Source organism: Salvelinus namaycush, unplaced genomic scaffold (assembly GCF_016432855.1).
Source record: "Salvelinus namaycush isolate Seneca unplaced genomic scaffold, SaNama_1.0 Scaffold408, whole genome shotgun sequence".
Classification (NCBI taxonomy): domain Eukaryota; kingdom Metazoa; phylum Chordata; class Actinopteri; order Salmoniformes; family Salmonidae; genus Salvelinus; species Salvelinus namaycush.
The window spans coordinates 102,501-122,500 of record NW_024061096.1 but is presented as its reverse complement, the minus strand read 5'-3'; the positions used below and the strand labels follow the sequence as shown (position 1 = coordinate 122,500).

The window sequence follows — 20,000 nt, the reverse complement described above, 5'->3', positions numbered from 1 at the left end:
GTGTGAACCCCCCCCATAAGTCTACAGTATGGTGTGAACCCCCCCCATAAGTCTACAGTATGGTGTGAACCCCCCCCATAAGTCTACAGTATGGTGTGAACCCCCCCCATGAGTCTACAGTATGGTGTGAACCCCCACCATGAGTCTACAGTATGGTGTGAACCCCCCATAAGTCTACAGTATGGTGTGAACCCCCCCCATGAGTCTACAGTATGGTGTGAACCCCCCCCATAAGTCTACAGTATGGTGTGAACCCCCCATAAGTCTACAGTATGGTGTGAACTCCCCCATAAGTCTACAGTATGGTGTGAACCCCCCATAAGTCTACAGTATGGTGTGAACCCCCCATAAGTCTACAGTATGGTGTGAACCCCCCATAAGTCTACAGTATGGCGTGAACCCCCCATAAGTCTACAGTATGGTGTGAACCCCCCATAAGTCTACAGTATGGTGTGAACCCCCCATAAGTCTACAGTATGGTGTGAACCCCCCATAAGTCTACAGTATGGTGTGAACCCCCCTCCCGCCGACGGACTGACGCACACACACAAAAAAACACAAACACACATACAGACACACAAAAACACACACACACACATACATACAGACACACAAAATCACACACAGACAGACAGACAGACAGACAGACAGACAGACAGACAGACAGACAGACAGACAGACAGACAGACAGACAGACAGACAGACAGACAGACAGACAGACAGACAGACAGACAGACAGACAGACAGGTTTGAATAACTCAGATGAAGGAAAGGTCATAGGTTACCGCCATAGAAAGGTCATAGGTTACCGCCATAGAAAGGTCAAGGTCCTGATCTTTACAACACCAAGGTGAAGTTATAGTAGACTGGACCGGAGTCGGGTCGAGTGTGTAACACTATAGCCTCAGTAACCATGTGCTTCCCCATCCTGTGGATCCTGGTTTGATGAGCCCTACGCATTTCTGTCTCCATGGTCCGATCCTGTCATTAAAAAATACCAAGGAACTTCAGAATTTCAGTCTACTTAAAAAAGTTCTGGAAGTCTAGTCAAGATAATAAAAATAGGTTCTGATATACCTGATATACCTGTAGGTTATAGTTTAGGGCTGGGTTCTGATAGGTTCTGATATACCTGTAGGTTATAGTTTAGGGCTGGGTTCTGATATACCTGATATACCTGTAGGTTATAGTTTAGGGCTGGGTTCTGATAGGTTCTGATATTTCTGATATACCTGTAGGTTATAGTTTAGGGCTGGGTTCTGATAGGTTCTGATATACCTGATATACCTGTATGTTATAGTTTAGGGCTGGGTTCTGATAGGTTCTGATATTTCTGATATACCTGTAGGTTATAGTTTAGGGCTGGGTTCTGATAGGTTCTGATATACCTGTAGGTTATAGTTTAGGGCTGGGTTCTGATAGGTTCTGATATACCTGTAGGTTATAGTTTAGGGCTGGGTTCTGATCTAGCTGTAGGTTACAGCCCCCCCCCCCCTCCACCTCTTCCTCCTCCCCATCCCCCCCCCCCACCCCCCCCACCTCTTCCTCCTCCCCACCCCCCCCCCCCCCCCCTCCACCTCTTCCTCCTCCTCCCCTCCCCACCTCCTCCCCCTCGTCCCCCCTCTTCCTCCTCCTCCCCTCCCCACCTCCTCCCCCTCGTCCCCCCTCTTCCTCCTCCTCCCCTCCCCACCTCCTCCCCCTCGTCCCCCCTCTTCCTCCTCCTCCCCTCCCCTCCTCCTCCCCCTCGTCCCCCCTCCTCCTCCTCCTCCTCCATTACCAAGCTATTTTATGAGCCCTGACCCCAAGGATAAGTAGTAAACAACAGCATGAATTCAGCTAACGTGGACATTCATATTCCAATCAATCATAGAACAATCCACAATACTACTCTTGAACGCCTCGTTTCCCTGGGGGAGAACTCACTACTTTGATTAAGTTACATTGAGTAGGGCCGGGAAATAGTCTACCCAGCACATCCATAGACCAATCATTAACCAATCTGCAATACATCCATAGTCTACCATTAGATACTGAAAGAAGTGCTTCTCTGTGAGGGAGAACGCATGCAGTCTCTGTCCTAAATGGGACCCTACTCCCTATATAGTGCATTGCTTTTGACCAGAGCCCAATGGGATACCCTATGGACCCTGGTCAAAAGTAGTGCACTATATAGGTAATAGGGTCCCATTTGGGACATAGACTCAGTCACTACTCTACCATGATTAAATGACATTCAATGGAGCCAGGAAATGCCCAGCATGATAACTTCCTGCCCACAACACAAACTTCTTCATTGAGTTAAGTCACTTCCTCCTCCACAGCCATTTTGGTTTGAGAATGCCTGTCAGATGCTATTAGTGCTGACCTGGAGTGACCTCTGAGACCTCAGGGCACACACACACACACACACACACACACACACACACACACACACACACACACACACACACACACACACACACACACACACACACACACACACACACACACACACACACACATTTTAAATAGTTTATTTGAATCCACCAATCAAATTGACAGAAAAAGGATCCAAATAAGGTCCCTGTCTGCACGGCACTCAAGGGTAGAGCAAGCACCTCTTTCTCCAAACAGCTAGGCTGCCTGTGACAGCTGAAACAGAGCAGTACCTAGCCAATTGCTTTGCCCTAGTTTTTTGTCAGGCCCGCAATCTGGAGGCCACACACTGGAAGCCTGTGTACGTGGCCGAGACTGCCAAATATCAGAGCCACCAGCTTACACCTCCACCCGAGGCTGTCCAAGCGTGCCACGAGGAGCTTGTATTTAAGCAGCTTCTCGGCAAAGGACTGCTCCATGTAGCCGTCCAATGAACAGCCCACTTCCAAAAATGTACAAATCCTTGTATGAACAGCAGCCATTCACAACATGGCCAATGGACTTCATTACATTTGACTCATGTAAAATACAAAAAAATGGGTCAAGGTTTTGTAGGGTAACAGAGTGCTACATTATATTTGGTTGGTAGAACTTGCAGCCTCGCCAATGGCAGCATTCGGGTACATGGAACTGGAGACAGAGTGGTCAGCACAGTCCAGAGCAGTGAGTTTCCCCCTGCAGCCTCAGGCCAGTCCAGTGTTGTAGTAGCTGGGAGACAGAGTGGTCAGTAGCTGCATCTCTCTGATACCAAGGAGTGTTGTCCTGAATGTAGGATGAGATGTTCCATCATGGTGACAAACCTCCACACACACACACACACACACACACACACACACACACACACACACACACACACACACACACACACACACGAGCACACACACACGAGCACACACACACACACACACACACACACACACACACACACACACACACACACACACACACACACACACACACACACACACACACACACACACACACACACACACACACACGAGCACACACACACAAGCACACACACACACACACACACACACACACACGAGCACAGATGTCTAGTTTACTCAAAATATGTGAATTCTATCAAAGTAAAGGTATCAGTTCGTCTCTCTTGCCAGACTCCTGGTCCTCCTGAGAAGACACTAGGGATACTGTATCATTTAAAAGGAGTGACATTTTGATAGGATGGTATATGATTGCAACACTAAAACAACAACTACATGTGTAATAACTAACCTCGGTTACACAATCCAAACAGATCTGGGACCAGGCTGGTGTACGGCAGGATGTCTGTGTGAGGCTATGACTGAGAAAGGACATTAGACAGAAAACAAAGACGAACATCTCATTCCAGAATCCTGGGCATTTATATGGAGTTGGTCTCCCCTTTGCTGCTATAACAGCCTCCACTCTTCTGGAAAGGCTTTCCACTAGATGTTGGAACATTGCTGCGGGGACTTGCATTCAGCCACAAGAGCATTAGTGAGGTCGGGCACTGACGTTGGGCGATTAGGCCTGGCTAACAGTCTGTGGTCCAATTCATCCCAAAGGTGTTCGATGGGGTTGAGGTCAGGGCTCTGTGGAGGCCAGTCAAATTCTTCCACACAGATCTCGACAAACCATTTCTGTATGGACCTCGCTTTGTGCACGGGGGCATTGTCATGCTGAAGCACAGAGTCATCTAGAATGTCATTGTATGCTGTGGCTTTATGATTTCCCTTCAATGGAATTAAGGGGTCTAGCCCGAACCATGAAAAACAGCCCCAGACCATTATTCCTCCTCCACCTAACTTTACAGTTGGCACTATCCAAACGATTTTTACGCGCCTACCACTTCTCGGCTGAGCCGTTGTTGCTCCTAGACGTTTCCACTTCACAATAATAATAATAATAATAGTAATACTTCATCAATAACAGCACTTACAGTTGACCGGCGCAGCTCTAACATGGCAGAAATTTCACTAACTGACTTGATGGAAAGGTGGCATCCTATGATAGTGTCCCGTTAAAAGTCACTGAGCTCTTCAGTAAGGTCATTCTACTGTCAATGTTTGTCTATGGAGATTGCATGGCTGTGTGCTCGATTTTACACACCTGTCGGCAACAGGTGTGGCTGAAATAGCCGAATCCACTAATTTGAAGGGGTGTCCACATACTTTTGTATATATAGTGTATACGCTTCATTTTGAGTTTTAAAAAGTTACATTGTCTAAGCAAATTACACAGGAAACAGACGACGCATTGGAAGTATGTTTTCTCCCCAGTGAGAGAGAGAGACTAAAGTGCATGTGACATTTTGTGAACGTCAGTTCCCCTCAGACACAATTAATCTATCCCTGAGCGCTCTCCCTTGGCCCAGGAAGGGCTGTCAGGATTATCCTAAATTAGGACATGATTAATTGATTGTCACTGATTTTGAAAAGAGCAGCAGGGCAAAATGTTTTGCTGCTTCTCAATGACATAATGACATGATGCCACTGAATAGACTACTAGACTCTGGTGACTTTAATACTGACATGATGCCACTGAATAGACTACTAGACTCTGGTGACTTTAATACTGACATGATGCCACTGAATAGACTACTAGACTATGGTGACTTTAATACTGACATGATGCCACTGAATAGACTACTAGACTCTGGTGACTTTAATACTGACATGATGCCACTGAATAGACTACTAGACTCTGGTGACTTTAATACTGACATGATGCCACTGAATAGACTACTAGACTATGGTGACTTTAATACTGACATGATGCCACTGAATAGACTACTAGACTATGGTGACTTTAATACTGACATGATGCCACTGAATAGACTACTAGACTCTGGTGACTTTAATGCTGACATGATGCCACTGAATAGACTACTAGACTATGGTGACTTTAATGCTGACATGATGCCACTGAATAGACTACTAGACTATGGTGACTTTAATACTGACATGATGCCACTGAATAGATTACTAGACTCTGGTGACTTTAATACTGACATGATGCCACTGAATAGACTACTAGACTCTGGTGACTTTAATACTGACATGATGCCACTGAATAGACTACTAGACTCTGGTGACTTTAATACTGACACGATGCCACTGAATAGACTACTAGACTCTGGTGACTTTAATACTGACACGATGCCACTGAATAGACTACTAGACTCTGGTGACTTTAATAATGACACGATGCCACTGAATAGACTACTAGACTCTGGTGACTTTAATACTGACACGATGCCACTGAATAGACTACTAGACTCTGGTGACTTTAATACTGACACGATGCCACTGAATAGACTACTAGACTCTGGTGACTTTAATACTGACATGATGCCACTGAATAGACTACTAGACTATGGTGACTTTAATGCTGACATGATGCCACTGAATAGACTACTAGACTCTGGTGACTTTAATACTGACATGATGCCACTGAATAGACTACTAGACTATGGTGACTTTAATACTGACATGATGCCACTGAATAGACTACTAGACTATGGTGACTTTAATACTGACATGATGCCACTGAATAGACTACTAGACTCTGGTGACTTTAATACTGACATGATGCCACTGAATAGACTACTAGACTCTGGTGACTTTAATACTGACATGATGCCACTGAATAGACTACTAGACTCTGGTGACTTTAATACTGACATGATGCCACTGAATAGACTACTAGACTATGGTGACTTTAATACTGACATGATGCCACTGAATAGACTACTAGACTCTGCTGACTTTAATGCTGACATGATGCCACTGAATAGACTACTAGACTCTGGTGACTTTAATACTGACATGATGCCACTGAATAGACTACTAGACTCTGGTGACTTTAATACTGACATGATGCCACTGAATAGACTACTAGACTCTGGTGACTTTAATACTGACATGATGCCACTGAATAGACTACTAGACTCTGGTGACTTTAATACTGACATGATGCCACTGAATAGACTACTAGACTCTGGTGACTTTAATACTGGCATGATGCCACTGAATAGACTACTAGACTATGGTGACTTTAATACTGACATGATGCCACTGAATAGACTACTAGACTCTGGTGACTTTAATACTGACATGATGCCACTGAATAGACTACTAGACTCTGGTGACTTTAATACTGACATGATGCCACTGAATAGACTACTAGACTCTGGTGACTTTAATACTGACATGATGCCACTGAATAGACTACTAGACTATGGTGACTTTAATGCTGACATGATGCCACTGAATAGATTACTAGACTCTGGTGACTTTAATACTGACATGATGCCACTGAATAGACTACTAGACTCTGGTGACTTTAATACTGACATGATGCCACTGAATAGACTACTAGACTATGGTGACTTTAATACTGACATGATGCCACTGAATAGACTACTAGACTCTGGTGACTTTAATACTGACATGATGCCACTGAATAGACTACTAGACTCTGGTGACTTTAATACTGACATGATGCCACTGAATAGACTACTAGACTCTGGTGACTTTAATACTGACATGATGCCACTGAATAGACTACTAGACTATGGTGACTTTAATGCTGACATGATGCCACTGAATAGATTACTAGACTCTGGTGACTTTAATACTGACATGATGCCACTGAATAGACTACTAGACTCTGGTGACTTTAATACTGACACGATGCCACTGAATAGACTACTAGACTCTGGTGACTTTAATAATGACACGATGCCACTGAATAGACAACTAGACTCTGGTGACTTTAATAATGACACGATGCCACTGAATAGACTACTAGACTCTGGTGACTTTAATACTGACACGATGCCACTGAATAGACTACTAGACTCTGGTGACTTTAATACTGACATGATGCCACTGAATAGACTACTAGACTCTGGTGACTTTAATACTGACATGATGCCACTGAATAGACTACTAGACTATGGTGACTTTAATGCTGACATGATGCCACTGAATAGACTACTAGACTATGGTGACTTTAATACTGACATGATGCCACTGAATAGATTACTAGACTCTGGTGACTTTAATACTGACATGATGCCACTGAATAGACTACTAGACTCTGGTGACTTTAATACTGACATGATGCCACTGAATAGACTACTAGACTCTGGTGACTTTAATACTGACATGATGCCACTGAATAGACTACTAGACTCTGGTGACTTTAATACTGACATGATGCCACTGAATAGACTACTAGACTCTGGTGACTTTAATGCTGACATGATGCCACTGAATAGACTACTAGACTATGGTGACTTTAATACTGACATGATGCCACTGAATAGACTACTAGACTATGGTGACTTTAATACTGACATGATGCCACTGAATAGATTACTAGACTCTGGTGACTTTAATACTGACATGATGCCACTGAATAGACTACTAGACTCTGGTGACTTTAATACTGACATGATGCCACTGAATAGACTACTAGACTATGGTGACTTTAATACTGACATGATGCCACTGAATAGACTACTAGACTCTGGTGACTTTAATACTGACATGATGCCACTGAATAGACTACTAGACTATGGTGACTGTAATACTGACATGATGCCACTGAATAGACTACTAGACTCTGGTGACTTTAATGCTGACATGATGCCACTGAATAGACTACTAGACTATGGTGACTTTAATACTGACATGATGCCACTGAATAGACTACTAGACTATGGTGACTTTAATACTGACATGATGCCACTAAATAGACTACTAGACTCTGGTGACTTTAATACTGACATGATGCCACTGAATAGACTACTAGACTCTGGTGACTTTAATACTGACATGATGCCACTGAATAGACTACTAGACTCTGGTGACTTTAATACTGACATGATGCCACTGAATAGACTACTAGACTCTGGTGACTTTAATACTGACATGATGCCACTGAATAGACTACTAGACTATGGTGACTTTAATACTGACATGATGCCACTGAATAGACTACTAGACTCTGGTGACTTTAATGCTGACATGATGCCACTGAATAGACTACTAGACTATGGTGACTTTAATACTGACATGATGCCACTGAATAGACTACTAGACTCTGGTGACTTTAATACTGACATGATGCCACTGAATAGACTACTAGACTCTGGTGACTTTAATACTGACATGATGCCACTGAATAGACTACTAGACTCTGGTGACTTTAATACTGACATGATGCCACTGAATAGACTACTAGACTCTGGTGACTTTAATGCTGACATGATGCCACTGAATAGACTACTAGACTCTGGTGACTTTAATGCTGACATGATGCCACTGAATAGACTACTAGACTCTGGTGACTTTAATGCTGACATGATGCCACTGAATAGACTACTAGACTCTGGTGACTTTAATAATGACACGATGCCACTGAATAGACTAATAGACTATGGTGACTTTAATACTGACACGATGCCACTGAATAGACTACTAGACTCTGGTGACTTTAATGCTGACATGATGCCACTGAATAGACTACTAGACTCTGGTGACTTTAATGCTGACATGATGCCACTGAATAGACTACTAGACTCTGGTGACTTTAATGCTGACATGATGCCACTGAATAGACTACTAGACTCTGGTGACTTTAATAATGACACGACGCCACTGAATAGACTACTAGACTATGGTGACTTTAATGTGGAACTGACAGTATTTTAGCCACATGAAATCTTATTAAAATCTGTTCTAATATATTATATATATATAATATATTCCCAGGAAGAATATGGCACCCTTTTTTATATAATTTTTTTTACATTTTCTGACAAGCGAGCACTTAGATATGGTCATTTTCATGTTTTCATAAATTCATAGAATATTTGGAAATTACATATAGTAAGGAATTTTGGAAAGTTGTATAGCAATATAGAGTGGGAAAGCAGCGGTGCATTTTGGGTAATTGTATAGCAATATAGAGTGGGAAAGCAGCGATGCATTTTGGGTAATTGTATAGCAATATAGAGTGGGAAAGCAGCGGTGCATTTTGGGTAATTGTATAGCAATATAGAGTGGGAAAGCAGCGGTGCATTTTGGGTAATTGTATAGCAATATAGAGTGGGAAAGCAGCGGTGCATTTTGGGTAATTGTATAGCAATATAGAGTGGGAAAGCAGCGGTGCATTTTGGGTAATTGTATAGCAATATAGAGTGGGAAAGCAGCGGTGCATTTTGGGTAATTGTATAGCAATATAGAGTGGGAAAGCAGCGGTGCATTTTGGGTAATTGTATAGCAATATAGAGTGGGAAAGCAGCGGTGCGTTTTGGGTAATTGTATAGCAATATAGAGTGGGAAAGCAGCGGTGCATTTTGGGTAATTGTATAGCAATATAGAGTGGGAAAGCAGCGGTGCATTTTGGGTAGTTGTATAGCAATATAGAGTGGGAAAGCAGCGGTGCATTTTGGGTAATTGTATAGCAATATAGAGTGGGAAAGCAGCGGTGCATTTTGGGTAATTGTATAGCAATATAGAGTGGGAAAGCAGCGGTGCATTTTGGGTAATTGTATAGCAATATAGAGTGGGAAAGCAGCGGTGCGTTTTGGGTAATTGTATAGCAATATAGAGTGGGAAAGCAGCGGTGCATTTTGGGTAATTGTATAGCAATATAGAGTGGGAAAGCAGCGGTGCATTTTGGGTAATTGTATAGCAATATAGAGTGGGAAAGCAGCGGTGCATTTTGGGTAATTGTATAGCAATATAGAGTGGGAAAGCAGCGGTGCGTTTTGGGTAATTGTATAGCAATATAGAGTGGGAAAGCAGCGGTGCATTTTGGGTAATTGTATAGCAATATAGAGTGGGAAAGCAGCGGTGCATTTTGGGTAGTTGTATAGCAATATAGAGTGGGAAAGCAGCGGTGCATTTTGGGTAATTGTATAGCAATATAGAGTGGGAAAGCAGCGGTGCATTTTGGGTAATTGTATAGCAATATAGAGTGGGAAAGCAGCGGTGCATTTTGGGTAATTGTATAGCAATATAGAGTGGGAAAGCAGCGGTGCGTTTTGGGTAATTGTATAGCAATATAGAGTGGGAAAGCAGCGGTGCATTTTGGGTAATTGTATAGCAATATAGAGTGGGAAAGCAGCGGTGCATTTTGGGTAATTGTATAGCAATATAGAGTGGGAAAGCAGCGGTGCATTTTGGGTAATTGTATAGCAATATAGAGTGGGAAAGCAGCGGTGCATTTTGGGTAATTGTATAGCAATATAGAGTGGGAAAGCAGCGGTGCATTTTGGGTAATTGTATAGCAATATAGAGTGGGAAAGCAGCGGTGCATTTTGGGTAATTGTATAGCAATATAGAGTGGGAAAGCAGCGGTGCATTTTGGGTAATTGTATAGCAATATAGAGTGGGAAAGCAGCGGTGCATTTTGGGTAATTGTATAGCAATATAGAGTGGGAAAGCAGCGGTGCATTTTGGGTAATTGTATAGCAATATAGAGTGGGAAAGCAGCGGTGCGTTTTGGGTAATTGTATAGCAATATAGAGTGGGAAAGCAGCGGTGCATTTTGGGTAATTGTATAGCAATATAGAGTGGGAAAGCAGCGGTGCATTTTGGGTAATTGTATAGCAATATAGAGTGGGAAAGCAGTGGTGCATTTTGGGTAATTGTATAGCAATATAGAGTGGGAAAGCAGCGGTGCATTTTGGGTAATTGTATAGCAATATAGAGTGGGAAAGCAGCGGTGCATTTTGGGTAATTAATAGACACTGCAGTAAATAAAACCTAATAAAAACATCTGTCCTGTCCAGGACAGAGTCTACGCAGACCGGTGCGCCATATTCAATCAGAGCTACAGTAGACCTATATGCAAATTAGACATTTGCCAAATGTGCCTGCCGTCATACACTTTCAACTGGACTGTGTGTTTACAGGAAGTAGCAACAGCGTGACTTTAGATCATTAGAACACATTCACCAAAAGCCACAAATATACACCTGGAAAGGATTTCTGGAAATATGTAAACACCACGGGAGTCCTCTTACATTTGGGAACTTCACAATCCTACTGATCAAATAACCTTGAAAAGGTAGGCTCTCTCTCCCTCGGTTGCCTACGCACATCAACAAGACCAACAACTAATGCTTGCCAAAGAGATATGAGCTCAAATCTAGATAGATATGCCCTCTCAAACTTTTCAGCTCGTTGGTCTTAAAAATTGCACTGATAAACAATAGAGAATAGTAGCCCGCTCGCTCTTCTGCAGCTTGCTTGCATGCTTGTCCCAACCCACGGTTTGAAAACTGAATTGGAACTTGCCTGACAGCCCGTCCATTTGATCTAAGAGATATGCTAACTGTGGATAACAGTAGTTCAAGTTCAGAATAGCTAACTAGCGAAGCGATTCACATTCCTTGCTAGCTAACGAAATGACACCTGCAGCATCTCTTGTTGTAGCCAACAAAAAATACATGAGGGGGAAAAGTCGGTCATTCACCCACTCCGAATCGTTTCTAGTCATATTTCCTTCTTCCAGGCTTTTTCATCTTTGAACTTATATGGTGATTGGCATCTAAACTTTCATAGTATTACTACACCGACCGGCAACACAGTTCGTCTTTCAATCACCCACATGGGTATAACCAATGAGGAGATGGCACATGGGTACCTGCTTCTATTAACCAATGAGGAGATGGGAGAGGCAGGACTTGCAGCGCGATCTGCGTCAGAAATAGAAAGGAGTTCTATTTTAGCCCTTGGCAACACAGACGCTCATTGACATGCGCGAGCAGTGTGGGTGCAATAATTGAATAACATAGATTTCTAAATGTATTTTGCAACGCTCGCAGCTCGCGTGGTCAGCCTATTACAGTCACCAACGCTCTGGGTAACATGAAAACAGCCTTACCAGCTCTGCTAGGGTGAGAAAAATGGTCAGAGTGAGGTGTTCTCTCATTTATGTCTGGAAGTAGCTACAGTAGCAAGCTAGACAACTTTAGCCAGTTGTGAGGTCGGATCGCTCGGATCAACCCTACTATTAGTGAATTATGTGAATTACTCATTGAACTGCATCCATCTATTCTGCCAACAATGCATAGCAGTACATCATCGGATTTAGAGTCTATTATAACCTATTTTTAAAACCTCTTATAAAGTTGGTTATGAAGAATAAAATTGCTATTTTTGACAATGTCTGTTTGTTTAATATCTTCAAAGTAGTTAAAAACCCACTTTCAATGGCCTTTTCAGCCAGACGCAATATAGCAGAGTTCATTTGGCATAGTTGCAATGCAAAAGGATTGGTCGTACGTTCTAAACGAAATGGTTGCTATGCAGGCTGGACAACGTTATTGTCACTTCCTAGCTAGCTAGCCAACTTCAGCTAACTCACTCACGTCAAACATTGAACCTGTAACGACAGTACACTAGCTGCATTTTCGTTTGTTTGAGATTTTTTTATTTAATTTTGGAATTTACTTGGATATGTCCATAATAATGACCTTGATCAGTTGATGCGTGATTTCGCCTGGCTCAGAAAAAAAAGTTGTCTCTTCTCGTCTGGGCACCGTTCACTCTCAATGTATTGTACAGAGATCAACTTCTAAAGTAAAACATTGTTTTCCGAGGTTGGACAGACAGACAACCTTATATTAACCCCCGCTGCACCAAACTAAATGCTAGGCTGGAAAATAATATTCGAGTTTAAATAAATACAAGCGATGATTCGGACAGCAACATAAACATGATATTCTGATGGAGGCACAGTGATCATTTTCTGATTGAACTGTTAGCAGGCATAGTGTGTGCATGTGATGGCCAATATAGCACGGGTTGGAAGACTGCTTGTACAATCAGCATCCAGGGTCCAAACAAGCAGTTTAAGAACAATTAAGTGTAACTGTAGTCCTACTGTAGGTGTGATGTGCGTCAGAGAAAAACGCGCCTAAATAGGTGGCTGCCGTGTAGGGCTAGTCAAGGGAAATATTGATAGGTCTACTTTACAGACAGGCACTATATAAGTTATTTCGCTTTTACGTTTAACTTTGTATGTAAGTTAAACATAACAATCTATCTATCTACGAGCCATAGCCGCGCAGTCTTGCAAGGAATGAACGAGCAATGCATAGACAGAGTCTGGACTTTAGGTTCTGGAGAAACGGGTCAACAGTGGTGCTGCTTCTTTCGCGCCAGCAGCTCCGTACACCAATTTTACCACAACAATAGACCCGTGATTTCATTCCGGTACTCTCTTCGTAAAGTAAAGGACTGTGTCTACTCCTCATCGTTCACTAGGCTAGCTACATGTTGGGGGGGGGGGGGGGTGTTCTACTGTTCCCTGATAACACCCATGTTTTGGATGTTATCACTGATCAGCTATATATCTGTTGTCATTCGGAAAGTTGGATAGGCTATTCTCAAGTTGTTATAACTACAAGTGATCATAATAAGAAATGTGTATTAATTGTGTAGGCTATTTATTGTTTGCTTTTTTAAATCTCTGTTTTGCTTCTCGTAGTGTATTGATGTGTATATATTTTGTAATTGCAGGGTTCATCTGTAAAAGATATAGGTCGATCAACATGACTCCCTGTGAAAATAAAGGTTCAATAAATAATATATATATATATATATATATATATTAATAATCGAATAATCGAATGTGTAGCCTAATTGTGATCACGGCAAAGTCCAAAAACTAGAGCCACAAAATCCCGCGTTCAAATCGTTCATAATAAAACATGCGTAAATGTGCGGAATATCAACACATTTACTTGTCTCCATTCAGAATTGATAGACCTGATCCCATTGATAAAGATGGCATTCAACAGTTTGACTGTTGCAAAGAAAAAGTACTTACTTGAGCCCAGAAAACAGTCCGTTATCCTTCGAAAACAGCTTGTCGAAGACGGACCATCTTCCATGTCTGCCTGTGAGAGACAAGCTACCGAGAGAAACTAGGGTGCTGTGCTTCTTTGCTCAAACTGCCGCTGTTCGTTACCGGAACTGGAAAGGTTGATCCAGATTGCCTGGAGATTATAGGTCCTACAATACCCCGAGCCAACCGAGCTGGGGGGGTGCAGAGGTCGTGAGCAGTGCGTGATCCGTGATGAGCACGGTAGCCTACGGTACACGGTAGAGGCGAGAGCAGCGACGGTACAGGGTTTAGCTAAACGTCGGTTGGACCGCCTCCTCTACTCTCCGTGGCAGCAGTTAAACCGTGAATGTGCATGAGGAAGAGAAAGAGAGGAGGGAGACGGCGACGGAACGGAGGGAGGCACGGACTGGTAGGAGGGACAAATAGGACTGTACTCTGCCCTACAAAGGCAAAATGCAGTAACTATACCGTAGCCTAGTAGAGGGAATAAACTGAAAAGTGTAGAGTATTGGCGGCGCTGGAGATGAATGCTGAGTACTCCTGTCTCCCCACCCTTGTGGAAAAACCACATGATTTCACATGTGGAAAATCACATGATTTCACATGTGACATTTCCACATGTTTTGCACATGTGAAATCAGGTTGCTGTCATCTAAGAGGTTGTGAGTTCAAATCCCAGGTGTGGTTGCGTCCCAGGTATGCTAACCAATGTTGACGTCAATGCTATTTAAGTTCCAGTCAATTCTGAAAGTAAACCCAATTTTAATTTTCACGAGATTTCACAGGCGATGCCTGCAAACAAAAATGAGTCTTTATGATAAACACACTATGCTTTAAACATGCAGTGTTTTCAACTCATATATTTGGCACACATTGTATATACCATTATTATTATTCAACATGTCATTCATTACCTGGGATTTGAACTAATAACCTGTTGGTTCACAGCATTCCAATCTTCCTGCTCCGCCACAATGTCTGTTGTCGGTAACTGATTTCTGTATTCCTACACTGTGGACATCAACGTAAATCTCAGCTTTGTTAAAAAAATACACTCAAGAAAAAACAATTATATTATTATAATGATCCAGGAGTACCATTAAAGCTGCAATATGTGACTTTTTGGGCAACCTGACCAAATTCACATGGAAATTATAGATCTGTCATTCTAATTGAAAGCAAGTCTAAGAAGCGGTAGATCTGTTCTATGTGCTCTGTTTCTATGCTTCCGGTTTCATTTTTGCATCTTTTACTTTCGGTTTTGTACACCAGCTTCAAACAGCTGAAAATAAAAAATAATTTGGTTATGGAAAATATATTTAACAGCGGTTTAGATGGTACTATGATTCTCTTCACTATGCTTGCTTCTTTTGTCACACATAAACTTAAATTAGGCAAATGATTATAATTTTTGCAACAAGGAAATGGCTGAGCGATTTCTGCATAGTGCACCTTTAAAACACAACAATATGCCCCACCAACATTAGACAACTATACAGAAAACCCTAAAATTGCTGAAATAAGTAAGTTAAATCAATCATGAGAGAATAGTCAGATTAACTGGTAACTAAAATAGTAGTGCAGATGGCACTCTTTTGCTAAGTGCAGAGATGCATTGTAGGTAATGAATGTTTTGGGGTACACTACAGACCTTGTGGCGCAGCAGAAAGATTAGTGTACCTCAAGAGGTTCTGAGTTCAAATCCCCGGTGGGGTCATATTTTTAGCTGAACAGTGATAACACATTTGGTATTTTAATAGGATCCCCATTAGCTGTTGCAAAAGCAGCAGCTACTCTTCCTGGGGTCCACACTAAACATGAAACATAATTCAGAATGACATAATACAGAACATTAATAGACAAGAACGGCTCAAGGGCAGTACTACATCAATGTTTTAAGAATTACAAAAGGCACACACAGCCTATATATCAATATATACACACAAACTATCTGGGTCAAACAGGGGAGAGTCGTTGTGCCGTGAGGTGTTGCTTGATCTGTTTGTTTTAAAAGCAGGTTTGCTGTTCACTTGATCAATATGAGATGGAATGGAATTTCACATTTGAAAACGTGATCAAATGTGACGTTTTTTTTTAAAACAAACACGTTTTCACATGTGAACTGTCACGTGAAGTGTTACAAAAACACATTTTCACGTGGTTTCACGAAATCATGTTGTTCAACATGTGATAACATGAAACTACACTGTTAGCCATTGCTATTCATTTAGTAGTACATTTTGCAGTCATTTTACGGTACATTTCTCTAGTAAAAGGATACTGTATTAGTGTTTTGTTATATATTTACTGTCAATCGCAATGAACTTGGGTATTTTTTGACCCCTCATGCAAATTAACTTGGCATGCCTCACTTGCATTTAAACCTATAGTATAATTTAGATGTGCTTATGGCCACAAATGTATTGGCAAGAATACATTTCTGTACTTTGCTAAAAGTTGCCCAGAATCAAGTCAATAAGTGTGTGATTATCTGACACCAACTAAAAAGTAGTAGTGCTCAGGGACTCTAGACTTTAAGGCCTAGATTCAATCAGAATCAGATCAAGCGTAAACACGCTATAGCCGACACATAGCTGGTGTTTTGGTGTTGTCAGGGGTGTAACTGGGTTAGAGCTGTCAAATCAGGGAGCGGCTGCTCGTGTAGTTACTGTCACGATGCCACACCAGTCCTATTCACCTTAGACGTTCAGAACGAGAACGTGTAGGTTATATTGAAATAATGACACTCAAATTGAATATCAATAAAAAAAAATAATGAGGATTTCTATCAGCCTAATTGAGGTGTAGATTACATCTTACATTCCAGTGTTCCAACTTGTAAACAAGGCTGCATGGGATCTCTCGTAATGCAGCTCCGTGCAGCCAATGGACATTTTCACAATAAGGTCAAAGGTACACATAAGGTACCTTCAGAGGCCCACATAGGTACTCACATGGTACTGGCCGGTACCTTTTTGGGTACATGTGAGTATAATCTAATATTGGTATGGGCAACTTGATGGGTATTGGGGCCACAAAAAAACGGAACTCATCATGAGGGGCCGCAATGGCTTGTGGGTCTGCGTACCCACAGCCATAAAGCTCTGTTTGTAACCATGTGGGAGGTGGGAATTTACCAGTTGTGAAGTCATAAATACCAGTTGGATGCATACACGTGCTTTGAAATCGGTAGGAAACACCAATTGGCTAATGGCCAATAAGCTGCGTCAACCATAAACTAAAAGCAAACATTTTATAGAGTTCGAAAACCATATTAATAGATTGCTTTTTATAAATAATGTTTTGTTGTTACATTTAACTGTCAAATGCTGTTATCCAGGTAATTTCCTTAATAGGTGATGTCAGAGGTCAGCATGTTGGAAAAGTCAGAGATGATAGATGTGTTTCCCGCTAGTAATTACCAGTTGTAGGGCCGTTCAAGTGGATTTTTCCCAATCGTATGTGGTAAATTCTCACTTCCCACTTGGTTACGAACACAGCATTACGTAAAATCATTACTGGACTTTGAAATGTAGGTGGAGGCAATGTGCTGGTAGGGCCTTTTTATCATATTTGGGGGCATGGTCTAAAATGTGTTGTATTTGTGCCAACCATCAGTGGAAGTGTTGTACCAGTTTAAGTGGTTTTATCATGTTGATGACAGTTGAGCACCTCTGTTGGCATTGTCAGTTATGTCATTTTTTATACAAACGTCTGACAATCAAGCGCATCACTGTTAAGCGGTTACTAGTGATGGGGAAACTAAGCTTTCTGAAGCATTGAGGTTTTCCAGCCAAGCATTGAGAATTTTGAGCAGCCAAATTATTATAGATGACATCCCACACCCTGTAGTGTGTGCCAGCGTAGTCTTTTTCTCCTACCAAAACAATCAGGTGTTTGTTAGACGAAAACAAAGATCCAGACGTCATTGATCACGTGCTTCTTATAAAGTGATACAGGCATCGGCACACTGCTTTGAAGTACTTAGCGATTTCGACACATGCCTTGGAGCTCCGGTATCAAACATAACATCACGAGAGGTTACTGTGCATTTTCCAGTATCTTAATGGCAACTGGTTCACAGAAAGTTGATGTTTACTGTCAACTACTTACAAGTGGGTTATTGTGAAATTCACAGTAATTTACTGTAGCCAATCCATTACACTCACTGACCTGATGGTCTGGTAGGAAAGTATTACAATTACACGGTGACTAGCAATAAATTAAATATTGTATTGTTCTTTGGTATCACATGCCTGTAACAAGGCTGCATCACTGACAGTGGACTTGCATCTTCTTCTTTGAGATTGGGTTAGCAGATTGCATCCAACTTTTAGGTGCATACTCTGCCACCTACTGTACTGGAGTGTGAGGCCGGTCACGGTCTACCTACTGTACTGGAGTGAGAGGCCATTCACAGTATACCTACTGTACTGGAGTGTGAGGCCATTCACAGTCTACCTACTGTACTGGAGTGTGAGGCCATTCACAGTCTACCTACTGTACTGGAGTGTGAGGCCAGTCACAGTATACCTACTGTACTGGAGTGTGAGGCCATTCACAGTCTACCTACTGTACTGGAGTGTGAGGCCAGTCACAGTCTACCTACTGTACTGGAGTGTGAGGCCATTCACAGTCTACCTACTGTACTGGAGTGTGAGGCCGGTCACGGTCTACCTACTGTACTGGAGTGTGAGGCCGGTCACGGTCTACCTACTGTACTGGAGTGTGAGGCCAGTCACAGTCTACCTACTGTACTGGAGTTTGAGGCCGGTCACAGTCTACCTACTGTACTGGAGTGTGAGGCCGGTCACGGTCTACCTACTGTACTGGAGTGTGAGGCCGGTCACGGTCTACCTACTGTACTGGAGTGTGAGGCCGGTCACAGTCTACCTACTGTACTGGAGTGTGAATCATAGCGTGTCCACTTTGTGTTACATTCACCGACTCAACAGTCCCCAACCTATTTTTCACCCAACCTAACACCACGTATGGATCAGCCAGAATAAACGGATCCATTTGCTCCACCATCTCAGTCCCACTGGGCCAGAACCATCCTTCTCATTGGGATGAGGCTCAAAGCCAGCGATCCTCACCACAGGTACTTCATCCCCACTTCTGTCAGGCTCTCTGAACTACTGGAGCAGATATCCCTCTTTGTCCACTCAACGCCAACCTTCCTCATCGACACCACTTCCTTCTACACTCAGTTCCTTCTAGTGTACAATCTTAGTGTTATTGAACAGACCAGATTAACTGGGATGACATTCCCTCTTATAGGAGACCAAAAAGAGCTAGCTGAAAGCCACACCTCGAATAAGCCACGCCTGCAATCTTCTGATAGGCTGACGCTGTTACAATATTCTGCCAATCAGTAGGTGTTGTCAACAGAAGAGTCAGTGAAGGCACAGTATGTTACTGGAAAGATTGCTAGTGGCAGCCAGTGTCCTATAGGTTACTGGAAAGATTGCTAGTGGGAGCAAGTGTTCTGTACGTTACTGGCAACATTTAGCCAGTAAGTTATTGTTACTTTTACAATAACTTACGGGCAAGTTGTTTCCAGTTAAGAAATTACAAATTCACAGCATCTTCTGGTAACAACTTGCCATTAATTGACTGGAAAATGTACAATAACCTGTTAACAGCACAGCTCATTACTGAGAGAACAGACCAGAGCCTGAATAAAGCCTATGGGAGATGTCTAGATGATGTGTGATGTGTGT

General features: G+C 42.3%; 1 protein-coding gene across 1 annotated transcript in view; it reads right to left on the bottom strand.

Annotated features, from left to right (window-relative positions):
* LOC120041131 (cAMP and cAMP-inhibited cGMP 3',5'-cyclic phosphodiesterase 10A-like) overlaps positions 1-14,612 on the bottom strand; it is an 83,324-nt gene extending 68,712 nt beyond the window's left edge. The window contains exon 1 of the mRNA XM_038986080.1: positions 14,260-14,612. Coding sequence (XP_038842008.1) covers positions 14,260-14,323 — 64 coding nt within the window. The 5' untranslated portion in view covers positions 14,324-14,612. The remainder of the gene's footprint in view (positions 1-14,259) is intronic.
* Positions 14,613-20,000: the final 5,388 nt, after the last annotated feature.